This window comes from Echeneis naucrates, chromosome 10 (genome assembly GCF_900963305.1).
Source record: "Echeneis naucrates chromosome 10, fEcheNa1.1, whole genome shotgun sequence".
Lineage (NCBI taxonomy): Eukaryota > Metazoa > Chordata > Actinopteri > Carangiformes > Echeneidae > Echeneis > Echeneis naucrates.
Genome location: NC_042520.1, coordinates 15224692 through 15242347, shown reverse-complemented (window position 1 = coordinate 15242347; position 17656 = coordinate 15224692). Strand labels below are relative to the sequence as shown.

The 17656-nt window shown below is 43.0% G+C and overlaps 1 protein-coding gene across 6 annotated transcripts in view; it reads left to right on the top strand.

The window, feature by feature from the left end:
* The window catches only part of nlgn3a (neuroligin 3a), an 89269-nt gene that overhangs the window by 39844 nt on the left and 31769 nt on the right, over positions 1-17656 (top strand). For 3 of the 6 annotated variants that reach the window (XM_029512167.1, XM_029512168.1, XM_029512166.1), the window contains one exon: positions 11435-11620. In XM_029512167.1, the coding sequence (XP_029368027.1) occupies positions 11435-11620 (186 nt within the window). Of the gene's footprint in view, positions 1-11434; positions 11636-17656 lie in introns of all 6 variants that reach the window. The other 3 variants (XM_029512172.1, XM_029512170.1, XM_029512171.1) reach the window with 1 other exon arrangement.

Here is a 17656-nt window from a genome sequence, read left to right as displayed (position 1 = left end):
TTAATTTATTGAGGCTGAGGGTGAGGGGCCATGGTTGAGCTCCTTCGGGATGACTGTGTTTGTGCTCTCTGAAACATGAACCAGAACGGGCTGAGCTAACAGGAGCTGACAGCAGCAACCGCCCTAGTGCTCGGCTGTGAGAAGACCAGTCGGCTTTTTCACTCGGGCCTCGTTAGGGAAACAGTGAGAAGAGTCATCTTAGGCTCAGAGACAGGAGTGTGGGTCTGCTGCTGCTGCCGTGCAGAGAAAACTGGATCAGGTTTTACCGGAGACGTCAAGACTTTGACGCTCAGAAGCTGTTATGTTAAGTGATGGTTTGGATAGCGGGGTCTTATCCAATCACATCTCCCTGTAACAGAGAAAGATGCCAAATTAGCGCTGTTGATGAGCCATATATGATTTATTTGTAGTTTAATCACACAGCTCTGAGGTTAAAACTAATGTAATCTAATCTAATTGTCCATCAAAGTGTATTTTTACAACGAAGATAAATGCAGACAGTAAAATGTGGTGATGGCACAGGGAGTAAAATGGTGAAATGGACAAGACTGGACGCTGTTCATTCTCCACACTAGCTCTTTCACCCTCCTTTCACTCCGTGCTTTGGCCGTGGGGCTTTCAGGTGTACAGTGTGTTTGGCCAGCCTATAGGGGTGCACGGAACAAAGCCGTGGTGACATTTTATCTGACGGTAGCTCCTGTGGGGCCTGAGCCATGCTGCCGAACTGTCAGGCAGATTTTAGCGCAATGAGGAAGGGGGGTGGGGGGTGGGGCGAACAAACAGAGGCCTGGCACAATCTCCCATTGCCAAGCAGTGCAGACGAGCACAGAGAGACGTCCCTGGGGATTGCATGAGGCCGAGATGAAACAGAAAGCAAGATCTAACCTTTTTGTTGTTGCGGGAACCCAGTTCCTTAGTGCTGCTAGATTAAAAGGAAGGATAGAGAGGTGAAATGAAAAAGGAAGCACTTCAGCTGTTTGAACGTGAAGACCTTCGCTGGAAAACAGGACTTCAATATCAATTGAAAGGGAGGAAAATAAAGCAAATATTGTCATGCTTTGTAGGACATGGGTACAAGTGTCTTCTGTATAGTGCATGCCCTTTGTATGACATGCAACAATACATGACAGGCACACTCCCTCTATTGTAGAAGTGTTATGGTAATCATGCGCACTTTTTCAAAAGCCTTTCATCCATTTTGCATTTCCCACTGTTCGCAGGGTGAGAGAACAGGCATCTTTGATAAACAAAGGACTACAGTATGTGAAGCCAGCAGGCCAAGCACCCTCAGAAGGTGGAAAGTAATAAATTCTGCATATGCATGGTGGTTTCAGCTTGTATGAGGCTTACAGATACCTAACTGCTAATATCAAATAACTAAATACATTCACATTAGCAAAAATAACCATAGATTGACTCTTTTTCTCTCCAGGTTTCTCTCCAGTGGTATATATTGTTACTATACAGTGAAAAATGTGCTTTTGATTGTAGTTCTTAGAAGGGCTGCTGCGTTGACACATAATTGACGTCATACAAAATAGCTGAACATCTCTTAAATATACTTTGCTGGCTTTTTTCTTCCAGTGTTAATTTGAAAGGAAAGTTTCAAGTGGCTTTAATGTGCTGACTGCAGATTCGGATTGGATCTAATTTAATATGCGACACATTGAAACCAACCCACCCCATCTTCTGCTCTCTATAGGGTCGGTATTAACCTACTTCTTCTTTCACGGACAGATGAAGAGATACCCACCACTGTTGTTAAGCTGGAACTAGAGCTGGAGTCCCATGAGGCTTTGATCAGATCCCCCAACTTAGTGCTCAACTGTGCGCTGCACAGCCCAGTTCAGCCTCACTTGGCCCAGCCTGCCCTAGCTTATACCGAAGTGATCCTCTTGGAATATCCTCTTGGTATAAAGGAGTGACGGATCGTGGCGGAGAGAGATTGGATAGACAAGAAAAGAGGAAGAAGCAGAAGGCGAGAAAGTGCAGGAGTACAATGCTGAAGACAGGGCAGGAGTTTCACACACAGCTTACAACATCCAGTTAACAGCATCGGTACTGAAAACAAGGCTAAACACTTATTTTTATAGGTGACAGACGCTTTAAAATCAATCCTGGCTCCATTGGTTAGTGGTGTCAGTTTTTTAAGAACAAGGCCATAAACAGCTAGTGTGGACCTTTTATATCTGAACTCAGTTTGTCAGAACTGCTCCTCACTGTGAATGCTTCTACAGATCTTGTAGCTTTTTCCACATCAGAGAGTAAATGCATGCTATTACCATTGGCTCAAGCTACCGCTTGCATTGCCATCGTTCCGGTACTTCATTAAATTGGTATTGTGGGAAAACAGGCGGGCAGTGCCCAGTCTTTCGTAAACATAACCAGACTCTCTGCCAGTTAGTGCGCTCACCATAGACCTAGTCAGTGAGCTTGGCTGATAATATGAATGGTAATGAGTGAGTGGCTGCTGAGATTGAAAAAAAAAAAAAATGCTGTTATAATGGAGTTAAATTAATTAATGGAGCTCCACTGTACTCTTAACATCAGTGCATCCTGTGTTATGGGTTGGGGCACCGGAGGAGAGTGTGTCTGTGGCTGAAGCGTATGCGTTTGTGCCTGTGTAACCTGCAGATTGCGGGTTAGGTGGGTTGTTGTGTGAGGAACTAATTGAAATGAGAGGCGATGTGCGAGTCTCAGCCAACATGGCCGGTCCATTTGTCAGTGTGACATCACTGCACTCACACCCCATCCATCTCCGCCCAGCGCCACAGAACATGCTCCTCCTTGTGATTAATATCCATACCTCCCTCACCGTGCTGCGTGCACTCCCCCACCTCCTCCGAGCTCTCGCTGCTCCACACACCCACAAAAAAACAAATACACACACACACACACACACACTGTTGGAAGCCCTCCTCTTCACTTATGCACACAGTGGCTGCACGCTCACCCACACTCAGTGCCGTGGCACCTGCATTTAGTCTCACACACACATGGCCAGAGCCCAGAGTCAGTGTTGTTCCAAACACGAACTGTCCTTGCTCTTTGGTGGGTTCGGTTCCTAACTCGGACTGATTCACCCAGTTCAGATCTTTTTTTGTCAAAAACACACTTTGAAAAGAAAAAACTAACTCTTTGACTTATATTTAGAATATGTCTGGTGGTTCTTTTTAGTGTCATGAATTTTAGTGTCATTTTAAAACAATAATTACATTTTGCTGCATCAAAGGTATTGTCTCTGAGAAGACTAAAGGATAAGGCTACTTTTGTTAATGAGCAAAATAGAACATCACCATCCTTATTGTTCACACGTCAAACTTTTTATCCACTGCCACAACGGAATCACTGGACAGGTACACTCAGGGATACATAGCCAACTGTGTAAATAAAATTGGAATTAGACCAAACTGTTCTTTCACTATGTGATAAGCAGACTCAAAGGTATGTTTCCTAACAAATCTTTGCTTCTTAAAAAAATTAGAATCAGTTCCCAATCAGGCGCAACCCTACTGGCAGCAGCACTGCTTCTTGTAGCCAAAAATATTATATCCTTCCAAAGACAAATAAAACATCACTTACATAGCACACACCACTGTGCTAAACCTCGAGAAAACAGATGCTCAAAATTAAATCGCTGCCGTTGATTGCTGAAGTTGGCAGGTTTTCACAAATGTACTCACACAAGAAGACAGGATCTACAGTATCACGAGCTGTCTGGGCTTATTTTGCAAGTTCATGTGAGGATGGGTCAACCAAAACTAAGCCAATTATGGTCAGCTATCATAGCTACTCCAACCTAAGGAAGAGAGGAGCTTGGCTTTGAAGATCCTCTAAATGATGACCTTTCTCTTCTACTCTGCTCCACTGATGTGCTTTGATAAGCTGGGCTCTGATCTCTTCCATGGCATCACAGTGCATCACTGAACATTGCCCCATCCTCCCTGAGCAGGGGTGGAGCTAATCTTTCTCACCACGCCCTCAAATTACATCACCCAGACTTGATGTCATGTTTCACGCCATCCCTTTGAACCTGTGCAGCCATAGGCCAGAGCGGGAGACGTGCACTGCTGTTGTGTTTGAACAAAGGTTGGTGGGGATACTGTGCGAACGTATGTTTTTTAAAATATCAGACTTAAGTAAAGGCAAATTATCCTTCATGAGGTTTCTCTCTGCAATGCATCTTCCTCCAAGTGGAACCAAAGTGCTGCTTAACCTCGCAGTTGTGTCTCTCCAACAGCAATCTATTGCTCTGTCTCTGTGGGAGCACTCACGCTCACCTCTGCACCAGCTGTGAGATGCAAAGCTCCCCTTAATGTAAAAGCATTTTGCTGTCTTTGAGAATCCACTGTGTGCGTTACCCACTGAAATGAAATGACGCAGAGAGATATGGAGCCCAGAGAAGGTGATAGGAAGCGGTATAAAAAGATGGAGGCGTATATAAGACATAGACAGACAGACACAGAGAGCACACGGAGATGAGAAACATGACAGGATCCGCAAAGGGAGAGAAGGTGAAGGGGAGCAACACAGCCGACAGGCGCCTTAGTGAATGTGTGATTGATTGAGTGGCGTTTGGATGCCAGGGGTCATGCATATGCAAACTGCTCATTTGTAGTTGCTGCCAGGACTGCTGTTCACCAGAGCTCTTGAATAGTGTCGCCTGACCACCAGGACACAACTCACAATCAGATTAAGCAGCTCCAAAGTCACATGCAGGACAACCAGCAGCTGCCACGTGCACCGCCAGCTCTGACTTACAGAGTCTGCTTTTCATCCCTGTCTGCTGTAACAGGCTCATGTCTGTCTGTAACAGATCTGAGTTTTAGGGTATAAGATAAGTGTCAGATGAGCTTTGGTGTTTGTGCAGAGCAGATTTTCTCTCTTGATTTTTTGTTATGTTTCTTTATATTGTTTATGGTTTTTTTTTTTGTTTGTTTTGTTTTGTTTTTTTAGGGCAGCAGCAGGGAGGTGGGGGGATTCACTTTGTTGCACAAAAACCACATTTTCCATTTGAGTAGCTCAGTCTGTATAAAGTAGCGCAGTATGTACAATGTTCTATCTTCAGCATCATGCACCGCAATCTTAAAGCACCTTTCAGTGCACAGTAAAGGCAGAACTGTTGTCTCATGCTGCACACTGCATCGATCTGTGTCACAATAGTTCCTGTTTCTCAGTGGCTCATATTCTCAGCAGAGACCAGCAGTTAAGCAAGTGTGTTATCAGTCAATTGGAAGTTGCCCTGTGTTGAGAGGCAGGTCCCCGAAACATTAGGTGATATTGTTGCCATTCAAGGTGATCTGATATTCAAATTAATTATTGATTTGTGAGGAGAGCAGCAGAGAATCAGAGGCTAATACATAAATTCACTTTCACTGTTTAATTCTGCAACTGGGATTCATTCTGCAGTTTTGTTATATTTATTCATAAGGAATTAGCCATTTGGATGGATCACAATGAAAAGTGTTTATTATTATTATTATTATTATTATTATTAATTGACATATTAAATGTTAATATGTTAATAGTTGCTATACACTGATCCAAGTGTTAATCACTAGGGGTGGGAATCTTTTACTATCCCACAAGTCGATTCAATCCCAATTTTTGGGGCTACAATTCAGTTCAAATCAATCAAATCAATCAAAATCGATTTTCGATTCAAAACGATTTGATGACATAATGATTTCTGCTTCAGTCTATAGGTGTGCAAAGGATCCTCATGATCTACTCCAGTCTGCTTTGCAGACATTAAAGTGTCTTTTTCACATTTATTAAGTTTTAAACATTTATCCATGCTAAGATAGAATTGCTGCATAAAAGCAATATCACATATTGCTTAAGAACAAAAATAAAAGTGTCTCTTCAGAAAAAAAAATGTGTATTTAAACATTCATTCTTAATCCTCATTTTGCAAACCTTGCACGCTGTGAAGCTCAAGTCAAGCTCGGTCTTCCCAGGCATTTGGTAAATAATGCCCTAGAAAACCCTACGGAATCACAGAATCACAGAATTAGACATTAAAAACAGAATTCATTATACACACGGAACTGGCTGACATTTCTGTTGTTTCCAGAATAAAAAGGAACAACTAGACCAGACCAGACCAGACCAGACCTGGCTCAACCAGAAACCAGACCCCTGCAGAGAGTAGAGACTAGACCAGATCAGGCCGGACTAGACGAGACACCAGACCCCCCCTCCAGAGACTAGACTGGACCAAACCAGACTAGACCAGAGACGGGACCAAGGGGGCCAATAATAATGCACCTGGTTTCCTTCTTGTTTTGGTGCTTACTGCACATGTGTATGTTCCAGAACCGACTCTGTGGTGACATCAGGACGTCCCACATACATAATGGAGGCAGACAGCCTGCGGGCTTGTTTTATTTTTTTCAAAGCGATTTTGAATCGTTGTAAATGAGAATCGCAATTCTTATATGAATCGATTTTTTGGCACACCCCGAGTAATCAGCTTCATTCAGGTCTACACAACCCCCACACTTCCCTCTATTTGCGACTTTCATCAGTGTGCTGACCCACTCTCACCACCCTCATCCTACTAAAAAAGAAGGAAAAAGATAGATCTTGTGGAAATGACTCCCTGTGTGCAGGATGGACCGCTGGGTATGTCCCCTGCTCATCGTGAGCCTGACACACAGGCCCTTTATGTGGCTGTATGGAGGGTGGCCCCTTTCCTCTGCTTCTCATCCACACCCCAGAGGCTCCCATTCAACCCCGGCCTGACTTGGGGGGAAGTTGGAGCTCTTTCGTAGTGAGGGATTCTTAGGGGAGGCTGTCAAGGCTGCGACTGTGTGGGCCTTTATTTCCCAAGAGAAGAGAAGGGGGGAGAAAAGATAGAGGGAGAGGGCAAGACAGAGACGGGGGGAGTACCAAAGGAGAGCTTGGACACAGCCTGCCTTGTTAACTAGCAGCCCCAAAGAGGGGAGAGGATGAGAGGGAAAAAGAAACAGGGAAAAGGCGAAGCAAAAGAGCCAATGAGTCCTAAGAAAACCAAAAAAAAAAAACTTTCCCCCTGTTACGTCACTGCTTTTATTCCCAGGAGGAGTTTCCTCCTCCTTCTCTTTTCCCCTGCACCTCCCCATCCGTTCTCTCCATCTGTCTATGTGTAAGCTCACTCTTCAGCTCAATACCAAGCTTTTGCCCTCCCCCTCACCCTTCCTCCCCACTCTCTCACTCTCCGCCATTACTTTACACACATTCCATTATCAGGGAGACCAGGCTAAGAGAGATGTCTTGGGTCGGACTGATCATTATCATCACCTCTTTCCGCTACCCTGTGAGTTATAGCCCACCGTATAGGAAACAGACATTTAAATCATAATCAATGGAGGAATATAAATGCTGAGAGGCATGACCAAAGGAAATCATTGCTGCCACTCAGAAGTGAGCAGAGACTCCCAGTTTAGACTGCAGTAGGTGTGTGTTTATTGACAAAATATGATCAAGCTACAAAATGAATTATGTGGCATCAGACGTGTCGATTGTTTTTTCGGAAAAATAGACTCTCTTATACTGAGGAGCTGCAGTGACTGTGGCTGGTGTGTGAACGTGTGTGGACATGGAGAGGTGCTAGATTTGAGTGGCGATCACTTGGAGTCTGAACATGATTGTGTGCTGTTCACGTAGCGCTTCCGGCACAGTGGTTGAAGCTTAAACACTGCAGACGCAGGGAGGGGACTCTGTCATGCTGTATACATGAGCTGACCCTCTGATCATGTTAAGACGACAATGGCAACAAACTTGCTCACCGTGGAGACCTGCACTGCACACAAACACACACATAATGTTTCGTCTGGCAAGGACAATGCAAGGTGACAGGTGCGACCTGACCCAGCTGCACCCGAACCACAGTCACCACTGCCACTCCGACTGAGATCAGGACTGAATCCTGCACTCTGTGCTGCCACAAGGGGAAAGTACCAGCTCTTCATACAGCAGAACTGCACCACATCGCTGTCAGAGAAGAACAGCTTTGGGAGACGATACAAAAACACATCATGTACTCATTCAGAGCAAATTACAGTTCTAACATTCAGAGAAAGAGCAAAGAATCACTGTTATTAAGTTATACAGTCTCTTTGCAGTGAATTAACGCTCATCCTAATCCAGTTGACGTATGTAGACAGGATCAAGTCCATTTTTGGAAAAATCTTTGTTTCAAATGTCAGAGATTTTATTTGTTGACATGACCTTTTATAAATTATACTTATATAACTAGCTTTCCAAACAGAGCTTATTGAATACATTTGGAAATTGCCGTAGATGAGTTATAAGGGTACTATAAATAAAAACGAGTTACATCTTCTTTGCTGCATTTTCCCTTTTCTTTTTCTTCATTTTAAAGCCTTCATCCAAACATTTCCCACCACACCACTTGAGCTTGTCGTACAGAACACTGGCTTGCTTTTGAACAAGAAAAAAAAAAAAAAATCAGGCACACCGTAAATGACATTTGTACCCAAACTGTAGGTATTAAGCATACGCTTTACCTCAGTTATTGAGGCCGGAGTGGAAAATATCCCACATTTAATCGATAGTTAAAGTAGGAAAGATTATGTCTCAGAATAAATTAAATGATTTAAAATTAATTTGTATGCACTTTATTTCAAAGCACCAGATCAACTTGAGCTATTTGCTATTTAATGATTATTTAATGTTTGTTGAATTACTTGACTAGGACATAGTAATTGTGTATACAGCTTGTGCCAAAGTTAATTGGTCAGATCATTTAAATAGAAAATTTGCATAGTGATTGGAATTCAGGCAGCTAAAGATGGATATAAAGCGTTTGCCATTTAGAGTTCAACGTTTATTTTAAAACAGCAACACACCGTATTAAGAATCTGTTGAACGTCAGGTTGAGTTGTGCAGTTAAGCATGTAACTATCCTGACCAAGTGGTTCAGAGGCAATGAGCTGCATCCCAGCATCCCAAGGTCCAGTGTAGGTGTGAGCTGTGAACGCTGCACATCGCACTTCATGTGCAGCCAAAGCCCACGCAGTGCTGATCAGACGGGAATCATCTGCTAGATCTGGAAATCCATAACCCAATCCCAGTTGAAAGAGGAGAGACTCAGATAGCAAACTATAGACAAGGCCAAACTCTGAGGTGTATTATGTGTCAGGTGATCAGAGTGTGTCTTCAGTTCATAGTATGAATATTTTTGCGTTTTTTTTTTAAACCCAGAGGTGATTCATAGATTATAGACATAAATAAATATCTACATTTAGCAATACACTTCAGAACATGTGCATGAAAACAGGAGCACTGCCAAAAATATAAATGTAGACATAACTGTGCATTATTATTTGGGTATCTTAATTGCTTTCCAAAGAAAAATAATTTCTGTCACCTTTCCAATTAAAACATAACCAGCAGCTATAGTTGATATATTTTTAAATGGTGCCTGCAGCATGTCTTGTCTGAGAGATTGGCTTCCACGTCTACATTTTAATGACCACTTTCGTTTATAGCGGCAGAGGAATCAACGTAGTAAAACAAAAAAAAAATCACAGCAGAATAGAGTGGTGTTGTATTCTGCTAGCTTGGGATGGAATTCAAAAGATTTACATTTTGTTATTAAATAATGCCTCATATTACAGTGCCAAATGGGCAGTGTTTACCGTATCTTTTCAATTAGGCTAACAGTTGCAGAGAATCCCTTTTTATATGCCAGTCTCCTGACATTTCTTAACCCATCTGACATACACATGGTGAAGTGTGAACCATTTTCGCAAATAAGAGTTATTCTGGGAGAGTCACGTCTCTTTTCTCCCCACAGCACTAGGCCTCGGGTTGTAAAAGCTGTTGTCCTTTAGTTATGACGGAGAGTGAGGAGCAGCCACAAGAGAAAAAGAAAAAAGCTCTTGAATTGGAGTGCTCCTTTTTACTCTCTGCCTGTCTCTGCCTCTGTTCCTCTGCCTGTCTCTTTCACTCTCTCGCTCCCTGCATGTGCCCTGCTGCTCTGTCATCCTCGGGGATGCGTCTGAAGGAGACCATCTGTTGATCCATTTGTCTCCTGCTTTGCTTCCTGTGCCACTGCCTCTCTCCTATCGATGATCAGGACCGGCCTTTCCCCTGCCCACTGTCTTTGTTGCTGCCAACGGGCACTTGGGTGTGCTGTGGTGGGTGGGGCAGAAGGTTATGTCCTCTATAGTCTCTGATTCACACAAAAATGTAAAAAAAAAAATGCCATTGGCAGGAATGCATCCTTTTCGTAAAAAGAAAATACCCATAAACTTCTAATGAGCCTGGAGCAGCTGCTTTCTAATCTGTGTTTATCTAAAGGGAGCTTTACTATTTTGACCTGAACCAAAAAACATACAGATCTGATCTTTTTTTTTATTTTTGACTTTGTTTTTGCTATCCTGTCATCAGAAATATTCCCTTCCCTCCCTTAGGACTTAAACACAGGGAGCTCATCATTATATGGAGGCATAGACCATGAAATGGATGTTAGAAACAATGCTGAAAGACCATCACTGGAGGCTTGTGAGCGCTCACCACCAGCACATTTATTGCTTGTGAAGTGTTTGCCGATATTGCCACTAGAGAGAGAGAGAGAGAGAGAGAGGGGTCTCTGTTTCCACGCATGTCTCCTCGCTGTCACCTTGCATGAATGTTCAGGGGTTTGACGGACACTGAATCCACCGTGGGGACTTCAGGGATTGCCTGCCTTTGATCTTCTCCCACGACTCTCGATTACCCATCATTCAGCAGGGCTTAGGCCCTGGAGAGCAGGTGGGAGAGGGTGGTGTGTTAACATGAGCTCTGATGTACCTAAGAGAGGCTCACTGTCCAAGTCAGGCATCATATAGCAGATTACACAGACACAGAGGAAAATGTGGCCGGATAGTGCCTGTTGTGATGTTTAGATTGAAAGTATGTGGCTCCACAGAGAGTGAGAGAGAGTCCAGAGGGAAGATGGTGAGTCTGATAGGAAATGTAATGAGATCAGCGTCCATATGGAGGTGTTGGCAGCATCAAAAATTAATGTAAATCTCGTTCTCATGCCTTTCTCTTTCTCTCTGTCCGTGGACTTTTCATAGGTTCGTAAGGTTTTTTAATCAGGAGTGCTCAATATATCTGAAGACAGATGTTTACTTGGGCAGACACGCCATTGATTTCCCATAAGGTGCAAATGACATGGTCATGCACGCTCCTACTTTACCAACAGCCGTGTCATCTAATAAGTCATGATTTCACCACTGCTGTCACCAGACATGACACTTCTCCTGACAAAACCGTTTAGGATTAACCATTGTGTGCAACCTTTGATAGTGCAAGTGCTATGTGAAATAAAACGCTACATACTGCATGCTCAAGTTGCAGACTTGCTTATTTATGTTATTTGTTTGATTGTCTTTTTCCATGCGAGTTTATAATCTCTTAATCTCTATTTGCATTCCAGGCTTCCTCAGCACAGGTGACCAGGCTGCTAAAGGGAACTACGGGCTCCTGGACCAGATCCAGGCTTTAAGGTGGATCAGCGAGAACATCGGCTTCTTCGGTGGGGACTCCAACCGCATCACTGTGTTTGGGTCTGGGATCGGTGCTTCCTGCGTCAGCCTGCTCACCCTCTCCCACCATTCTGAAGGTAGAGCATACAAGGGTGGAGAGGGGGTGATGGGTGATACAGCTGTGGAGATCATGCTTGCTGTTGTGTAGGTAGCTTGATATTAGAAACTGGCGATGCAGGTCACAAGTTATTGAGTGATGTATTCTACTGCACTGTGCAGCATAGTAAATGTTCTAAGAGCCAGGTCTTTGCATTTAAATGACTGTGGTGTTCAATCCCACTGGGAAATTGAAACTCCACAGCACGTTTTTCGAATTACTCGGCTAGTTTGCGAGGATCATTTATGACAGAAATAGACATGTAGGTATAATGTGTGTTTTTACACAAGATAGAAAGAGGACAGGCTGTACCTGGGAGAGTTTTTCTGTGTCAGCCAAAGTCACGCTAAATGACACATGGACAATTTATCTTCATAAACAGTTGTGTTTATCTTCTGGCTACGAAAATTTAACTTCATGATGATTTACTGCCCACATTGCTGATGTCTTTCATACTAAATGCAGCATGAGCGGTTAACGTGGACACACGATTCCTCATGTCCGTGCTTCTCTAATGCATCATTGAATTAAGGTATAGCTCCACCCCTCATACGTAAGATCTCGCAGGAAATGTTTCTGTGCATATGATTGAACTATTGCATTGAGCTCCAGCCATGAATGTCAGTGTCCAACTGCTACCTTCCGAGCCAAATGGATACCACATAATCCTTAACCTGGATTTATTACAGTCGGTTCACATATTCGTTCACTCATTTACTTAAAACTTAGCCATTTTCTAGCATGAAAATTATGGCGGTGTTGCACCCACAACAGGCTGTCGGGGCACTGAGGTGCTATGTAGTGGTGGTTTTTCCACAATGTTTATGTTTATGGTATTATTCCAAATGAGAAATCTTTGAATACTGCCACGATCACATAGCACTCTTGTCGGGCATGTTAACAAGCCACAAGCATTGTGCTTTGGACGCACATGGTTGGAAATGTAACATGGGGGCTTTTACTGCACATTACAAGGAAGTGAACTGCATTAAGAAATCACTGTTGCGTTAGAGAGAAGATTGGTCAGAGAAAATATTGTGGTCAAGGAACTATTATGTCGCACAGCTGCAAATACTACAAATACTAACACTCACTGATGCAAATACACAATTCTTCTTGTCACGAGGAAACAAAAATCTTTATTCCCGGATTTTTGACTCATAGACCTACGTGGATCTGAAAGAGGTCATTTGAGCATCTCTCGTAAGCATCCAATTAGACTACCAGGGATTTGTGATTTGTTTTCCAATCTCCAATTTGCATAAAAGTGTTACTAATTGCCTTGATTTCCTCCGATGAATGATGACTGCTTTTCGATTGAATTTTTACCATAAATGCTTTTTTTATTCGTACTCCATAATGCCACGCTCCATGTAGCATGTTATTATACTGCCAGTGAAACCATCTCCTCTGCCTTCCAGTAAATTGGATATTACCGGGTCTGTTTTTTCCCCTGAATGGAAATGTATGCCCCACTGATGGGATAAAAAAAGAGCCAGAAAAACTTGAGGGATCCTAGGAAATTGAAACAGGAAGCCTTCTATCACGCCAGGATTCTAGCTGTGAACGTTACCAATGGCAATCAGATTTCACACACTTTCTCGGTGCACAGATTGTTGTAATTATATAAAGTTTAGGACTAGAGTGGGCTGCAGGATGTGACAGGAAATCCAAGTGAAGAAATGTCTTCTTGCACCTGCTTTCCCAACCCCCGCTGTAATCTGCTCCTCCACTCCTATAGTTTTAACCGATGAAGTGAAGCTGGTAGGATGCACCCGTTGCAAAGACAACACAGTAGACAAGAAAGGAATCAAAGTGTCGGTGAAAACTGAAGTAAAAATCTATAATCAAAGGAATTATACACTGTGGCATGAGCACACCTGGTTTCAGGTCGCCTGTGGTAATGGATTTGTGTAATGATTTTCTACCCGTGTTAGACTGTTGCATCTGAGGAAAAGCGCCTTATAGTGAGTTTTCTACTTTGCACATTGAATGGAAATTGAGCCAGGAAATACAATTGTAAACAATCCGTGATGACTCTACCCTATCAAGATTTAACTTTCTATTAGAGCTTGTTCACAAATGAAAATTCATACACTCAGCCTAGAAATAGAGGAAGCGGTGTCACTGTGAATGTGTGAATTCTTGAGTAGAATAAGGTGGGATATTATTACACAGGGCAGAAATCAAATTTCTGCATGCACACACACACATGCTGGCACACCACACCAACATTTCCTTTCACCTGCAGCTCAGACACAGGAAAGCGAGGCCCAGGTAAAAAAAAAAGAGAGAGTAAATCAGCAATGACACACTGTTCTGGAGCTCCCTGGTGTCTCGATGTATTTAATGATAGTATTCCCATTCTTACTGTACACAGTCTGTCATCACTGCCTACAGTGCATAGACTCTCCATCTAACAGAGACTCCTTTTATGCCTGTTGGTGGCAGAGTGACAACTTACTTCAGATGCTCCATGCTCCTCCTGAAGCCTATTTAATAAGCTGGACCCTCCTATATCATCCTAGCCCTCCGGCCTCTCTCTTTGATTGCTTGCTCCTCTGGCCTGGCCTTGGTGGCGTCTCCGTGTGGGCGTGCTGAGGGCTCCAGTCACAAGGTACATCCATCACATATAGCCTCCCTCTGCCGGACTGCATGGAGGCTGGCCTGTACATCCTCTCGGGAGAGCGGGATCTTTTAGACCCCAATCCTTGGCCTGCCTCCTCCATCTAATCCACTCCTTACTGCACCCATCTGTCCCCGTGCCTTCGCGGATAGTAAAAGCATTTGAGAGTCACACAATTTCTCTCCATGTGTTAGTGCGTGTCTCCCTACCTTTTTTTTTCCTCCCTGGGTTTTTTGCACCCAAAGTCTGCAGCATGTGTGGTGCATGGCTATTAATAAGATGGCTGCCTTGCCTGCTATGTGGCAAGCAATCTAGCTGCACATCTGAGACTTTGGAAGCAGAATGGTCATTAAAAGCACAGTGTCTCTCGGCAGGAGAGCGTTTTTGACCAGCTTATTAAATGTAGCTCAACAGTTGGGCTCCCACAGAGGGAAATCTCCGTCCTTATCTTCTTTTTTCACCAGCTTCAAACAGAAAACGTCTGTAGAAGTTCAGAAGCAAGGACACGAGCCAGTCCCGTGTATTATCTGTCTGGCATCGCACAGGCATTAATTGAACATGCAGATTTGGCTTTTTTCCTATCGCCTAATAATCATTATGATTTAAAGAGTGAGATGGTTTCTGTCTGCATGTGAATGGAATACCAAGTAGCCAATGACTCAGATGTGTATTTTTACACACATCTCTCTAAATGTTGTTTATAAGAGAGTTTTCTGCAGTGGTGTGTGCTTAGCTCTCCATGTATGTGCACACAGCAGTATCTATCAGCGAAGCACACGTGAGGGGAAGGCTAGCTTGGAGGCGTTGAAGGTCATTTGGTTTCTTTTTTTCCTCCCTTCCTGTAAGCAATCAGGATAAAAGCTCCGCTTCTGAGGAAGTGCTTCCCTTTTAATGGAACGTCTTGGACATTAAAGACAGCTAGTGTGGAGGATCCCTCATGCCAATGTCAGCTTTCATTTTTATTAAGACTTCTGGGTTATTGAGGACCGTAAATGTGCATGTTAAATGCTTGGGTTTTATTACAGTGGCGCAATAAGAACCAAGGCTTTTTAAAGCAAGACACCAACGAGCAAACACTGAAACCCCATGAAGCATGAGTATTAAGGGGGCAGTGTGGCAGATAGTCAGTTCTCAGGAAAGGGTAACAAGTTTTTGAATCCATTTAGTGTGAAGGATGGCATAGGAGGTAATTAAGTGAGGGAAACCATCGTGGGATGTGTAGAAATAGAGGTTCAGAGACATTGAAAATCAAATGGCGTGGCAGGACATTTTTCTCAAATCAAATCTGAAATATTAACTTTATTAATGGCTGCTCTTCCTAGTGAACTCCATGCTGTGGATTTTATGACAAAAATTTATGATTCATGTAGTCTTGAAAAGGATGTGACTCTGAAGCCATAGGAATTGATGTATTACTGTACGATTCCCTTCGGCCGATTGCCTGAGAAACTAAGGCTTCTGTTAGAGCAACATAAAATTGATGTAATGATTATACTGTGACACAAGCTGCCATGTCCTATATGATCAAGTACGGTCAGGTATGTGCAGTCGGTGAGTCATCTGAAGGCTAATGAGGCTAACAAATAAAACCAAAGCTAAAATGGCCAACATCTTCATAAATACGGTAGAATTGTATTATAGGTCATTATAACCCAGAAATACAGATCTGTGCTAATAGAGAATTAGCAGGTTAAGAGTGGATAAAAGTCCAATCCAATTGCTACATTAATGCAATTAATACACTGATTTGATCATCTGTTCTAGTCTGTGTTTCAATCACACCCAACAACACTTACACAACAATTACAACAATTTTAGTTCCAAACACATTTGTTGTATTACATAACAACATGTATGTAGTGCCGGCTGTGCTAATAATAATACAAATGATAACAATGATCCATACATTGCTCTGTACAAAGTGTTATTATAAAGTCTGCATATGATACTACTGTATAGTTTAAAGCGCGATGCGGCCTGGTGGCATGAAACTGGCTGATTAAGTTGCAAATATTTTGATAATCGGTATCTCGTTTAAGATTAAAAACACCACTAAATCTACATCAATAAATATGAATATTTCCACCTCATTTCTTCAGAAATAGGATCAATTTGATTTGGGACGGTTGGCGAATCAGTTCATGAATTCTTGATTCTTCATGCGAACTTGAGTTTCAGAAACTTGCGTGTGTAGTTTTTAACTGTAATAAGCTCTAATAATTGATGACAGCTTAATTGTAAATATATGTGCAGTCCTAAACAAGTGTCAGTTTTTTTATTCCTAATGGAGGGGTGAATCATTCATCATCACAAGAATTATATAGGAAATGCTTAAAGCCGAATATTTGGATGATTCATTAAGGTTCTGAGTGATCTCACCTGCAAAGCTTCAGCTCTGAGGTCATGATGGGAGCCTCTGATGATTTCATAGCACAATCTGTGCCAATGGCTTCTGTGCTGTTTCTGGCATGTATTTAACCTGTTCGCCTAAAGAGGAAGGAAATAAGACGGACAACAACGTTCGTTGGGCCTCAGATCGATCTACCTCTGTCACTCTTCGCCGATAGAGTTCTCCCATCATGGGATTCAAAGCTTGCATTGCCATCAGCAAGTCACCTCTGCTCTGACAATCACTTACCACGTACATGCAGGCTGGTGTTTGTCCTTAAAGGGAACAACGCTAACGCTGTTGTAGCTCCGCTGCTGGGAATTGTGAGGATGTGCTGCACTTGCAAATGTGTGTGCTTTAGTGCTGTTTTGTGAAATATCACCACATAATGTAAGCCTACTACTAATGTTACTCCAAATTACCCTGTCTAACCAAATGGGGAACAAGGCTAACGGGCCACGTAGATTAAGGCCGTGTGAGTGTTGCACGACATCCCTGCTTTAGCTGTAATATTACATCTGGCTATGACCTTTGAAAATAGCTCGTGTGGGTTTTCTCTTTGAAGCGAGACCCACAGGAGGCTTTTCTTGTGGAATTGCCCACAGGCCTGCACACCCCCACTCCATAATGTCTGTGCACTGAGCCCTCAATGTGCAGATCTGGAGGTGTGATCCATCCGTACTCTGTGTCAACTTCATTTCTGTGGGCTCCTGCATCCTGTAGCAGACATCCATCGTCTCTGGAGTTTTCAGTATTAAATAAAGACACCTCACAAGAGCTGGAATGTGAATCAGAGTCACTGGGAAAGATAGCTGCAAAACCACATCCCTGGGATGTTATTCATACGCGATGCAGCTGCCATTATTGTGCAAATGCTCTGTGCTTGACAAAAACCAGGGACAATTGTCGAAGTTGAATAGACCCCATTTCTGAAGTGTCAAAGGCATTCAGCAGCTCGACACTGGAAAGTTACCTGGGTGTTTGGGGCAATAGAGAGCCTC